At 50.2% G+C, this 13638-nt stretch overlaps 1 protein-coding gene across 1 annotated transcript; it reads left to right on the top strand.

Annotated features, from left to right (window-relative positions):
* Positions 1–6220: 6220 nt before the first annotated feature.
* Positions 6221–13135, top strand: LOC122390727 (protein obstructor-E-like). The gene is made up of 6 exons (XM_043383942.1): positions 6221–6289; positions 8352–8434; positions 8747–8879; positions 10266–10466; positions 12328–12535; positions 12841–13135. The coding sequence occupies exons 1-6, from the start codon at positions 6244–6246 to the stop codon at positions 12851–12853; spliced, it is 684 nt and encodes a 227-aa protein (XP_043239877.1). The 5' UTR covers positions 6221–6243; the 3' UTR covers positions 12854–13135.
* The last annotated feature ends 503 nt before the right edge of the window (positions 13136–13638 follow it).

The following is a 13638-nucleotide window of genomic DNA, read 5'->3' on the forward strand; positions in this document are numbered from 1 at the left end:
TTCGCCGGACCCCTAGGAATCCGCGGAATCAGCGGAATCCTAGGGGTCCGGCGAATCCGTCGCTGGAACTTTGCTGCCCTCTAGCGGGAAAGGTATTTGGTGTAGGGTTTAACGGATTGCACCACGCGACTCTACGCCCCAAGTTACCCCTATGTAGGGATTTTCAGCGGATTCCTAGGGGTCCGGCAAATCTGTCGCTGGAACTTTGCTGCCCTCCAGCGGGAAAAGTATTAGGTGTAGGGTTTAACGATTGCACCACGCGACTCTACGCCCCAAGTTACCCCTATGTAGGGATTTTCAGCGGATTCCTAGGGGTCCGGCGAATCTGTCGCTGGTACTTTGCTGCCCCCTAGCGGGAAAAGTATTTGGTGTAGGGTTTAACGGATTGCACCACGCGACTCTACGCCCCATGTTACCTCTATGTAGGGATTTTCAGCGGATTCCTAGGGGTCCGGCGAATCTGTCGCTGGAACTTTGCTGCCCTCTAGCGGGAAAAGTATTATGTGTAGGGTTTAACGGATTGCACCACGCGTTTTTACGCCCCATGTTTCCCCTATGTAGGGATTTTCAGCGGATTCCTAGGGGTCCGGCGAATCTGTCGCTGGAACTTTGCTGCCCCCTAGCGGGAAAAGTATTAGGTGTAGGGTTTAACAGATTGCTCCACGCGACTCTACGCCCCATGTTACCCCTATGTAGGGATTTACAGCGGATTCCTAGGGGTCCGGCGAATCTGTCGCTGGAACTTTGCTGCCCTCTAGCGGGAAAAGTATTAGGTGTAGGGTTTAACGGATTGCACCACGCGACTCTACGCTCCAAGTTACCCCTATGTAGGGATTTTCAGCGGATTCCTAGGGGTTCGGCGAATCTGTCGCTCGAACTTTGCTGCCCCCTAGCGGGAAAAGTATTAGGTGTAGGGTTTAACGGATTGCACCACGCGACTCTACGCCCCAAGTTACCCCTATGTAGGGATTTTCAGCGGATTCCTAGGGGTCAGGCGAATCTGTCGCTGGAACTTTGCTGCCCTCTAGCGGGAAAAGTATTAGGTGTAGGGTTTAACGGATTGCACCACGCGACTCTACGCCCCAAGTTACCCCTATGTAGGGATTTTCAGCGGATTCCTAGGGGTCCGGCGAATCTATCGCTGGAACTTTGCTGCCCTCTAGCGGGAAAAGTATTCGGTGTAGGGTTTAACAGATTGCTCCACGCGACTCTACGCCCCAAGTTACCCCTATGTAGGGATTTTCAGCGGATTCCTAGGGGTCCGGTGAATCTGTCGCTGGAAATTTGCTGCCCCCTAGCGGGAAAAGTATAAGGTGTAGGGTTAAACGGATTGCACCACGCGACTCTACGCCCCAAGTTACCCCTACGTACGGATTTTCAGCGGATTCCTAGGGGTCCGGCGAATCTGTCGCTGGAACTTCGCTGCCCTCTAGCGGGAAAAGTATTAGGTGCAGGGTTTAACGGATTGCATCACGCGTTTCTACGCCCCAAGTTACCCCTATGTAGTGATTTTCAGCGGAATCCTAGGGGTCCGGCGAATCTGTCGCTGGAACTTTGCTGCCCTCTAGCGGAAAAAGTATTAGATGTAGGGTTTAACGGATTACACCACGCGACTCTACGCCCCACGTTACCCCTATGTAGGAATTTTCAGCGGATTCCTAGGGGTCCGGCGAATCTGTCGCTGGAACTTTGCTGCCCTCTAGCGGGAAAAGTATTTGGTGTAGGGTTTAACGGATTGCATCACGCGACTCTACGCCCCAAGTTACCCCTATGTAGGGATTTTTAGCGGAATCCTAGGGGTCCGGCGAATCTGTCGCTGGAACTTTGCTGCCCTCTAGCGGGAAAAGTATTAGGTGTAGGGTTTAACGTATTGCACCACGCGACTCTACGCCCCAGGTTACCCCTATGTAGGGATTTTCAGCGGAATCCTAGGGGTCCGGCGAATCTGTCGCTGGAACTTTGCTGCCCTCTAGCGGGAAAAGTATTAGGTGTAGGGTTTAACGGATTGCACCACGCGACTCTACGCCCCAAGTTACCCCTATATAGGGATTTTCAGCGGAATCCTAGGGGTCCAGCGAATCTGTCGCTGGAACTTTGCTGCCCTCTAGCGGGAAAAGTATTCGGTGTAGGGTTTAACGGATTGCACCACGCGACTCTACTCCCCAAGTTACCCCTATGTAGGGATTTTCAGCGGAATCCTAGGGGTCCGGCGAATCTGTCGCTGGAACTTTGCTGCCCTCTAGCGGGAAAAGTATTCGGTGTAGGGTTTAACGGATTGCACCACGCGACTCTACGCCCCAAGTTACCCCTATGTAGGGATTTTCAGCGGAATCCTAGGGGTCCGGCGAATCTGTCGCTGGAACTTTGCTGCCCTCTAGCGGGAAAAGTATTAGGTGTAGGGTTTAACGGATTGCACCACGCGACTCTACGCCCCAGGTTACCCCTATGTAGGGATTTTCAGCGGAATCCTAGGGGTCCGGCGAATCTGTCGCTGGAACTTTGCTGCCCTCTAGCGGGAAAAGTATTAGGTGTAGGGTTTAACGGATTGCACCACGCGACTCTACGCCCCAAGTTACCCCTATGTAGGGATTTTCAGCGGAATCCTAGGGGTCTGGCGAATCTGTCGCTGGAACTTTGCTGCCCTCTAGCGGGAAAAGTATTCGGTGTAGGGTTTAACGGATTGCACCACGCGACTCTACTCCCCAAGTTACCCCTATGTAGGGATTTTCAGCGGAATCCTAGGGGTCCGGCGAATCCGTCGCTGGAACTTTGCTGCCCTCTAGCGGGAAAAGTATTCGGTGTAGGGTTTAACGGATTGCACCACGCGACTCTACGCCCCAAGTTACCCCTATGTAGGGATTTTCAGCGGAATCCTAGGGGTCCGGCGAATCTGTCGCTGGAACTTTGCTGCCCTCTAGCGGGAAAAGTATTAGGTGTAGGGTTTAACGGATTGCACCACGCGACTCTACGCCCCAGGTTACCCCTATGTAGGGATTTTCAGCGGAATCCTAGGGGTCCGGCGAATCTGTCGCTGGAACTTTGCTGCCCTCTAGCGGGAAAAGTATTAGGTGTAGGGTTTAACGGATTGCACCACGCGACTCTACGCCCCAAGTTACCCCTATGTAGGGATTTTCAGCGGAATCCTAGGGGTCTGGCGAATCTGTCGCTGGAACTTTGCTGCCCTCTAGCGGGAAAAGTATTCGGTGTAGGGTTTAACGGATTGCACCACGCGACTCTACTCCCCAAGTTACCCCTATGTAGGGATTTTCAGCGGAATCCTAGGGGTCCGGCGAATCCGTCGCTGGAACTTTGCTGCCCTCTAGCGGGAAAAGTATTCGGTGTAGGGTTTAACGGATTGCACCACGCGACTCTACGCCCCAAGTTACCCCTATGTAGGGATTTTCAGCGGAATCCTAGGGGTCCGGCGAATCTGTCGCTGGAACTTTGCTGCCCTCTAGCGGGAAAAGTGTTAGGTGTAGGGTTTAACGGATTGCACCACGCGACTCTACGCCCCAAGTTACCCCTATGTAGGGATTTTCAGCGGAATCCTAGGGGTCTGGCGAATCTGTCGCTGGAACTTTGCTGCCCTCTAGCGGGAAAAGTATTCGGTGTAGGGTTTAACGGATTGCACCACGCGACTCTACTCCCCAAGTTACCCCTATGTAGGGATTTTCAGCGGAATCCTAGGGGTCCGGCGAATCCGTCGCTGGAACTTTGCTGCCCTCTAGCGGGAAAAGTATTCGGTGTAGGGTTTAACGGATTGCACCACGCGACTCTACGCCCTAAGTTACCCCTATGTAGGGATTTTCAGCGGAATCCTAGGGGTCCGGCGAATCTGTCGCTGGAACTTTGCTGCCCTCTAGCGGGAAAAGTATTAGGTGTAGGGTTTAACGGATTGCACCACGCGACTCTACGCCCCAAGTTACCCCTATATAGGGATTTTCAGCGGAATCCTAGGGGTCCGCGAATCTGTCGCTGAACGTCAATGTCAATAATTCGCTAAGTATACAGACGTGCAATTAACCTAATTTTATGATTAAATGACGTATTTTTAGTAGTTGCATTTAAAAGCAGTGCAAAATTATTATTGAGCCACTAAATATCTGTAAAATGAGGAAAACCCAATTTCACACATTCCCAGCCAATTGGTCGAATGTTACCGACGCAAGAAGCAATCGAACAGAATGGAAAGAGAGGACATAAATCACGCAGCCGCGACATGATGAAAAAGAAAGAAGACTACTAAAATGAAATAGTTCGGACTGCATTATATAACATGGTACTTATAGCTTATAACTTATTTATAAATCCGGAATCAGGGCAATAGATAATGGAATTGCACGGAAGAGAGTTCAAACAAAGCTTTGTTCTCAAAACGTCATTTGGTTTATGACTCAATAACTTTTGGCCTTTTTCATTTTTACCTGAAAACATGAATGCCTGTTTTTTTTTAGACTGAACAAGACACAGTGCATGACGAATAATCATCTGTTATTTTGTGTTCGTCTGTCTCGGGTCACAAATGGGATGCGTGCATGATGATGAAGCAAAGGTTTCCAATAATTGATAGGCAGGTACACATAGTCAAAGGTGATCCCAGGTCAGGACCTGACCTCGTCGACAGGTGACTTGCCCCGCGTTCGATGTCTCTCAGACGGCGAAGATTCTACGCCGTCCGGCCAATCACGTTCCATAACCGCAACCGAGCCCCCGCTGACCTTGGATGGGATTGGCCGGATCTTTAGTGCCCTGGGCCGGACGACGTAGAATCTTCGTCGTCCGAGAGACATCGAACGCGGGGTTAGTTATATGACCTGACCGTCAGGCCTGTCCTAAGTTACCGCTGTACCTATAGTGTATCGCCAGGTCTGTTAGGATTCACACACGCTTCTGATGGCTGGAGCTCATAGGACGACTGCCAGCTTCCGGGCCGGTGCAATGGACCCCACCGGTGACCCTTAACTACCTACGTGTCTTCGGTCAGGTCACGACCGGGTTACCCAAGGCAAACGTTAAATAACCACCTGTCCATCCAGTCCGGCCGCATCCCGGCTTCCCCGGATTGATCCATCTGCGTTCCAGTGCGTACGACCGATCCGGTGCAGCGCGGCAGTGCAGCACAGGGTATAATATGGTGCAGCACAGATAAAACGGTCACCGGTCGGTCACATCGGTGCTGAACGGCCGGTCCGGTCGGGTCAAACTCGGGGGCACTGCCCGAATCCGGACGTTCTGAACTGGCCCACGAACGGTCACGGTACACTCGGGAGCAAGGTACCGCCCCGTTGACCTGCAGGGCTCCTGTCAGCGGCCTGGTCAGTCAGGCCAGGTCAATAGCAGGCCAGCCAGCCGGATCGGACGTAAGGAATGCGTTGAAGATTGAGTCCGGTGCCCGCGATCGAGACGGACGGCCGACATCCCGGCGCTTTGTCCTGTCAGTTGCTCTATTCAACGTGCTTTTTAAACGTTTATTACCAACACTTGTGCGTCGCACTTCGAAGACATCAGTAGAGAAAGTCTTTTTTCATTCTCCGAACTTCGGGATGAACGTTAATCGGTACCTGGAATGCCTAAACTTCTCCGATGCACGGGTCAGGTCAGGAATGACTGTTTGTGCCTCGGTGTTCTGTGTCTCGATCCACGCCCAACCCCACCTATATATTTATTTGTCACGCCCACGGCGGCACAATTGGTGGCCACCGCCCACCCGTCTCATCCGGCACTCGATCACCCGATGTTCTTCTGATCCGCATAACCCTGCAGAAACCATATAAGACTAACAGCCGCGACGAAAAACTAGCTTTTGGCATATAGTTATGAGTATAAAAACATATATAGGTATAATTATTAAATAAGTCAAAACAACGGTCCCAGTTATGTCCGTCTACGAATATTTTATGGCTACATGCTACCTTGAATGTCATTCTGAAATAGAGTTTTAAGGACGGTCAAATTAAAAATAAAATGCATATATCCAGCACTCAGACACATTCGCTTAGAGCTATCACCGAATGCCATAAAGATATCAAACGTCAGTTCTGTCGTATTCGGTGATTAGCTAGCGGTGACTGTGACTCGGCTCTTCTCCCCCATCCCCACCGCCGACCCGCCGATGCGGGCGGTGGCCTTCGCGGTCAGGCCGCGCCGGTACCTGCAAGGCGGGGGGGGGGACATGGGGTACCCGACGGCGCCGGTGAAGGAGCGAGCTGCCGTCAGTAGTCAAGACGAACCCGCACAGACATCATGTGGTCTCCGGCGCTCCTCACCATCCTCTGCTGCGCCAGCGCCGGTGAGTGTTGTGCACGGTGGCCAGTGCAAAGGGCATCGGTCGTAGCTAAGTTGATTGGAGCATAACTATGAATAATTCCAACCGTCTAAAATACATTCCTGCGACTGGTCTTTCATCAGAGTAATCAACATATATTAACATTCCACTGAAATAACTGCCTAAAATGGACGTGGCTCAGCTTACGCCTAGTTGTACCTACAAAACGTTGTCTTTTCCCATTTTATTGCTATTAGAGAGTAAAATACTGATAAAATGCGTCAGAATCTTTGACAAAAGCTAAAGATTAACCGAACCATTCTGTCCCTGGCGAGGCCTGTCCCTGAGAGCTGCCCTTGACTGGCTGGCGCACCTCCTCTCAGCCTCCCAGGTATCACAAACCACCGCAGAATAACAGGCGTTCTGAGAGCCTCCGGAGGGCTTATCCCGACTGCCGTCAGCACTCGGCATTTAGTGCCACAGCGACCTTCGGTATCGATCACCATATACCGGAGTTCCCGGACAAATCCGAGACGAACGGCCTCATCAGGCGGGCTTAGCGGGACGGTCCGACACCCGGGAGGAGCCGTATGGTACTGGACGGATTGAAGCGTCAGACGCGTTGCGAGGGTGTAAACTGTCGACGGTGCCGGCACCACATATAATGTGGCTAAAGTAGATACCTTCAGGCTGGAAATACCTTATGTAAAAATAAATATAAGCTATCAGTCTCAGTGCCTAGCTATAGGCTAATTAAAATGCAAATGTGATGTTTTTCTTCTCGCTGACATGCGCAAACTGCCCCTTGCTTAGTGTGCCCATAAGGACCCCCACAGTCTGTAATTATGTAAATGACGTAATGTAATTAAAAGACGCGTTTTATGTGTATTGTGTAAGTATCTATCGGGCCGATCGCACGATATACATTGGTACAGACTTGCCTTTATCTATAGGCTCGACTGCCTGGTGGGTAGGCCGCCCGCACATCACGTGTTGCCTATAAATGGAGGTCAGCCAGACAATTACCAGCCGCGGCGCGTGCCAAACGGCAGTGACCCGTTAGGAGTATAATCCCCTGTTGGTGGGGTGTGCTACCGCAATGACCGTGACATAGTTATGGTGTGAATAAATAAACACCTTGCCTAGCCTGGGACAGAATAATGGCATTTGAGGGAAGGTGTCTTGTCTACCAGTGCCGCATAACCACAAGCCTTCAGGCTATCCCAAACGCAAACTCGTGAGGCGTTCACGTCGCTGGCGAACGTGCCATTCCATTTGACCCGACGGCGTGTGGATAACATTAGAAATAGCATTAGAAAATGGTAGGCTAGCATGAAAAAATCGATAAAAAATCTTCCACAGTTGTAGTTTATCGTGACCTCCACTGTGTCAAACTCTCTGAACCGTCTATCAGTCATCATTCGACTGGTCATCTAATGCATCGACAGCTGTGCGGTCCAGAGGCGGATCCAGCTCAGAGTTTTTTTGGGGGGGCGGGGGGGGGGCAAACCATAACAATTTATCGATTTTTTCCATGCATCGTCCATAGGCGTAATGTTAAAATTATGCCGTTTGGGGGGGGGGGGCAAATGCCCATTTTGCCCCCCCCCCTGGATCCGCCACTGGTGCGGTCTGCGGAGAGACCGAGAATGCGCCACTCTGCTTGGCCGCTGTTTATGAAACGATGGTGAAGCCGGTGAAGCGAGATTTAAGTCAGTGCTGATAGTGGCGATACAATGCTGAGAATATACATAGGCATGGGTATTATTTGGGTATATGAGTGTGCAATTAACTCTTTGTGCATTTAAAATATTTTGTTTCTGTGTTTCCAACGAAAAACAATAATCAGGATGTGGACAGCTCATTGCTATTTCGTATAACCAGGTACCTATAAAATACCGATTGTTTAATTCAGTGTGTACTTTTATGCGTAGACGTAAGCGACTGAGGACGAGTCTTCAGTGGTGTCATGCTCACCATTAGGTACCACTGTGGCCCGTGTGGCCACTTACGATCACAATCCCAACGAATAAAACGTCTGCACATAGGCACTCCCTCATAACGCAACATTTGCTCTGTATTTCAGTTGTCAGTCAAGATGTGGCACGGCCGTCCTGTGATGACCCGGAAGTGGAGGCTGCCTATGAAGATCCCAGCGGATGCGACAGGGTATCGTCCGTATGATTTTTAACCCACATAAAGTCCCGAATGTCCATGCATAATATATCACGTATATTACGTATACTGATGCGTATACGTGATATACGTATATCACGTATATGCATAATTATCACGAAAGTCCATGATAAGCGCTCAAAAGTCCATGCATGTTATTTGACGAACCTATAATTTTCGGTAACTCCTGTATGTCTGTCGGTACGCTGATCTCCGACCCATTTCATCCGGACACAGCCCAATGTCTGTACACCCGGTATTTAGACGTGAGCGACGGCAATGATCCCCTACCCTCGCTGCCGACAGTACTTTCTCTGCTCGAACGGAACCCTGACCGAGGAGGTATGTGAGAACGGACTGCTCTTCTCGGGCCGCGGGGCCGTCCACGAGCACTGCGACTACCACTGGAATGTCGACTGCGGCGAGCGGCCCTTCGAATGTACGTCCCACTGCAACTATTGTTGCTCAGATATCGCTAACTCTGGTAGTGAGCATTTGTCTTCATTCTTATTGTCATTTTCCGTAAAGCCGGCATACGTTGTCGATATGAAGGCATGCGCATTTGCATATCGCTTTTCAGAAAACAAAGATCGTCCTGTACCGTAAGTCAGTTTGATGGATTCAATGTGCGCAGTTATGCGGCATTCTAGTAGGGGAGAGAGGTCATATTGCGCCACCTTAAGGATACCGGCCTATTGCGGCTAAAGTTGACCAGCTGTCATGCTTGATGATATCTCAAATTGTACCTCAGTTATTTTGGCATCAAATTACAACTCCTAATTTGTATCACACCCATAAAAATCAACAAGAGAAAAGTTTTCCGACACACCTGCAAAGGGCGCATTTACGGACTACCCCATCAAAAAGCGCCCATGCCTCTCATGTAAAAGCGCCCTATTAAAAACAACGGTTTGCCACCTAACTAAGTAGCCTATTTGAACGTGTCAGCCCATTAACCATTTATGCTGTGAAGGCTAAGGTAATGGTAAGGTGAGCGCTCTAATAATCAAAGTGTTCAATGAAATGTGTCCCAACCACCAGATGCTGTTTCTCTGGGTTGAAGAATAGGGCGCAAATAGGGTGGGCGCAATTACGAATGGAACACATTTTTCATGAGCTTCAAATATGGCAAGGACAGCGAAGCCACGGTGGTGATAAACTTTCAAAACTACCATTAAACGAGCAATTAACAATGATTATTAGTTGAATCACTATCTCTAAGATAAACCATGACACTAGCAAAGGTCGAAATAGACTGTTTCGCGTAAGAAAATAGATGAAATCACAAAAAATGGTCTGCGAGAAAGCTGAGACATCTCACCTGCCCCCGTGGACCGGAATAAGAGCGAGTTATTGGTGGTGAAGTAAATGCACACATTCGAGCATTCATTCGAATCGAATTTTGGACAGGGGGAAGGTGTGGCGCATTTAAGAACATGGCGCAATATGACCTCTCTCCCCTACTGTGTTTATCAGCGTTTGTATGCTGCGCAAACGCATTAGCATAGGAGACGGAGTGCATCTATTGAATGTAGGCCGTTACATAACTGAGGATACAAAACGGGCAAAAAGCTAGAGGGACTCAAATGAAGTCTAGTTTCTCAGCCAATACTGTAAAATGCATGGCAGCGCTATAAGAAGACAACAGTATTCACCATTCAAACATCGGCGGAGGCGAGCAAACAACGCTGCCGTTGGTTTCGGATTAAGGCCCGCCATCTTTCTCTGAATCCTAAAACATCGAAGGAGCATAACCGTGACCTTTCCCCTTCTGCGCCACGCGCACCGGCCTGCCTCTGACGCAACGGCCCGCCGCCCTTTACAGTGACGCCGGCCCGCGACGGCGCGTGCCCCTACAGTTTCGGCATCTTCCCGTCGGGAGAGGGCTGCGCCGACTACTCCATCAAGTGTGCGTTCGGCGAGGCCGAGCCGGACCTGTGTGAGGAGGGTCTGGCCTACGACGACCGGAACCACGCGTGCAACTGGCCCGATCTCATCCCAGAGTGCTCCATCGGCGACGCCGAGCGTAAGTGTAGACTGTAGTCTAGAGACAGCCGTTGGAACACAGCCGTCAGACCAAAGTCCAGCTACAGATAACCGTCGGTGTTGTGGTAAAGGCGACATTTCAAATAAAGTGCTCCAGGGTTTGTTTTGCCAGATTTAGGAATTCACCTATTGGTCACTTGACACAGGACGACTAAGGAGATTAACACGCGCACCGACGAGGGGGGGGGGGGCGGATATCCGCCCCCCTAAGGTTTTTCGCGAATAGCGGGAAAACCGCGGCGCGTAGCGCCGCTAAATTTGGTACGACTATTCTCTCATTAATTTTACACATGGTGTGCAAGTTTGAACCTCCTAACTTTCAAGGTCAGGTCACCAGGTCACTTTGAATGACCCAACCTCAAGTTACTTTTTTGCAACTTTGTCACCGTGCCAGAGCTACAGTAGATGTCGGAGGCCTTTGAAAGTCGCAGGATGTTATAAGGTCATTAGTAGCTACAATTTGTTCATCTCGGAATTTTGATATCGATGACCTAAGGTCAGGTCAATTTCTCGACCTCCCCATTGTAAGTCAATGGGGGAAAAATCAACTCCCTGTTTTTACCACTAAAACGGGTCGGAATGGCCCCATAAACCATACATGACCTCATATACGATCAAACTTCACTACCTTGAGGTCTGTTTTGCTGTTAGGCAGCTGTAAGGTCATGTGACGTCATCAAAGGTCACCAGCGGTTTTTTGTCAATAACTCCGTACAGGAACAAAATACAGCCGCGCGGATGGTCTCATTGTGTTCAGCTCGTCAAGGCGCATCGAATGATATACATGATGACCTCGAGGTCACGTGACCTGAGGTCAACCTTTGACCTTGACCTTTCGAGGTCAACATATATATCATTCGATGCGGATTGACGAGAGGATCACGATGATGCCCTTAGTTTGTTCCTATATTGACTAGTTCGAAAGTTATTCGAGAAAAACTCTCCCCATACCTAGCGCCGCCATTTTGACTTTTTTGACCCCTGTGACGTCATCTTTGACCTGACCTGAAAATGACCTTAGTAAAAATTGTAGACCTTGTCCGTGCGTATCCCTTGCCGTTTATCGCTTGTCGCTATCTTGCTTCGTTCTCGAGATCTCAGGGGGGCGGTCATCCGCCCCCCCCCCCCCCCGTCGGTACGAAGTTGGCGCAGACCCCCGTCGGTGCGCGTGTTAAAATGTTCGACCGCTTTAAAGCCCACTCGATGGTTTGTTTTTGGGCTGGTTTCCTCAGTCGAAGGCCGCTCAAACCGACACTAAGTGATGGGAGTGGACGAGAGGCGAGCTCTGCCAACAGCTCATTTGCATATCGTAAAGACCCGGAGACGTGCTGACGCGTCTGAGCCCATGCCGCTGCCTTTGATGTGCCTTTCGCCGGTTTTAGAGGCTGATGCTGAATAGCCGCGTCATTAAGTCATCCCGCACTGTTGCGGTGTCGCAGGGCCCATCAAACCGGTGTCTAGCACGGTATATTGCAGATTTAACACCGGACAATGCTCCTCTCCAGTCCTGTCAAACGCTGTCCCGTCAGCCTTGAAATTGATCCCTCGAGAACGTAACCACTAACCATAAACACACCCAAACCGGTCAACAGATGGTCCGTACAGGGTAAAACGGGTATAGTTAAAAATCCTTGGCACCGAAATACGTGATGTGACCCAAAGCACTGCAGTTCATGAATGTGGGGTAATATGCATGGTAAACGATGCAACCGTGCAAGTGTTTAGTACCCTTTCGTTTACCGACGATATTATTGATTGCGATATTGTACACTGCACCCCCAGGCGCCACCGTAATGCCCCGCTCTGACCCGAATCACGTGCGACCTCCCTCTGTTCCACAGACCTGGTGGGTTTCTCGTGTCCCAGTCAGATCCCGGTCGGTTCGGCGTCGATCCGGTTCGGTCAGTTCCCCCGGTTCGCCACCGGTCAGTGCGACCGACTGGTGACGTGCGTCAACTACTACCCGCGGCTCATCAAGTGCCCGCCGAGCCAGTCGGTGGACGACAACTCGCTGACCTGTGTCAGCAGCGAGCTGGTGCCCGGCTGCGGGTGAGAGGCGGGGAGGGAGAGGCAAGGAGAAAAAGAAAGAGGAGAGAGGGGAGGTAGGGAGGAGAGAAGGAGGAAGGGAGGGATAAGGCGTCAGGAGAGTAGAGAAGAGGGAAGGAGGGAATGGGGAGCGGAATGGAGATTGGAGAGAAATGGAACTGACAGGATTTTTAGAGGGAACATAAAAGAAGCGAAAGAGGGATGTAACCTTCCAATGATACCAGAAAAAGTGACCGAGTGAGTGGGTGAGTTAGAGGACGTTGTTTCCAAGTTCCTCCACGACTGATATTTCTCCTTTTTTTTTTCAGGGTGAGAAAGTAAGCAAACATATTTGACAGCTTTAACGAGATTGCGCATCAATGGAATGGGAAGTTCTCAAGAAAACTTCAAGCTGTGCAGTGTGCAAGAAGTATGAGCTCCACCAATACATACGCGTTTTACTATATGGCAGCTGAAGCAAAGTGACGATGAGTATACTACGACGAATTGTTCTTTGTCGATATGTAGACGCAGCAGATCGCCCTGAGGCCGTGTGAACACAACATGCACTGTAAATCGAGGATGCGCTGGTAATATTCTCCAATGTAATACATTTTAACAGTATCACGGTTTTTGAACGGCAAACGAGCGAGAGCAATATTGGACCCAACTGACCGCTGATGCGTCGGTGCGAATGCAGTCTCCAATTCACGGTGCTACTGTAGTGTGCACTACTGAATCTGCCCCGACGTCCCGTGTTATTCTATTATAAGGTATGAACTATAACACGGGGTGTGGACTACGGTGTGTAAGTCGCACCATGGTGCGATTACCATGGTACCATGGGATGCGGTACCTACCATGGATTTGCACCATGGACTCAAACTCATGTAGGCATATTGTTGCAGTCTCCATTGCGTGTTATGGTTGCATGCTATTGCAGTCTCTTTGTGTTGGTGTTGTGTGAACTACTGCAGTTTCCACGTCCGTGTTAGCAAGGCATCAGTGCTAGTGCCGTGTTTATTGTTGCAGTCTTCTTCAAGAAGTGTTAGTGTTTTGTGTGTACTGCTGCAGTTTCCTCGTCTCATGTTAATATCGAGTGTACTGTTGGCTGTTGCAGTCTCCGC

The sequence above is a fragment of the Amphibalanus amphitrite genome, unplaced genomic scaffold (assembly GCF_019059575.1).
Source record: "Amphibalanus amphitrite isolate SeventyFive unplaced genomic scaffold, NRLGWU_Aamphi_draft 000406F_arrow, whole genome shotgun sequence".
NCBI classification, from domain to species: domain Eukaryota; kingdom Metazoa; phylum Arthropoda; class Thecostraca; order Balanomorpha; family Balanidae; genus Amphibalanus; species Amphibalanus amphitrite.

Bases quoted from the DNA above. Each gene is read 5' to 3' on its own strand.
- LOC122390727 (XM_043383942.1), top strand. From the start codon at position 6,244: ATGTGGTCTCCGGCGCTCCTCACCATCCTCTGCTGCGCCAGCGCCG. The intron at 8,435-8,746 runs GTATCGTCCGTA...CGCTGCCGACAG, and splicing joins ATCCCAGCGGATGCGACAGG to TACTTTCTCTGCTCGAACGG. The intron at 10,467-12,327 runs GTAAGTGTAGAC...TCTGTTCCACAG, and splicing joins CTCCATCGGCGACGCCGAGC to ACCTGGTGGGTTTCTCGTGT.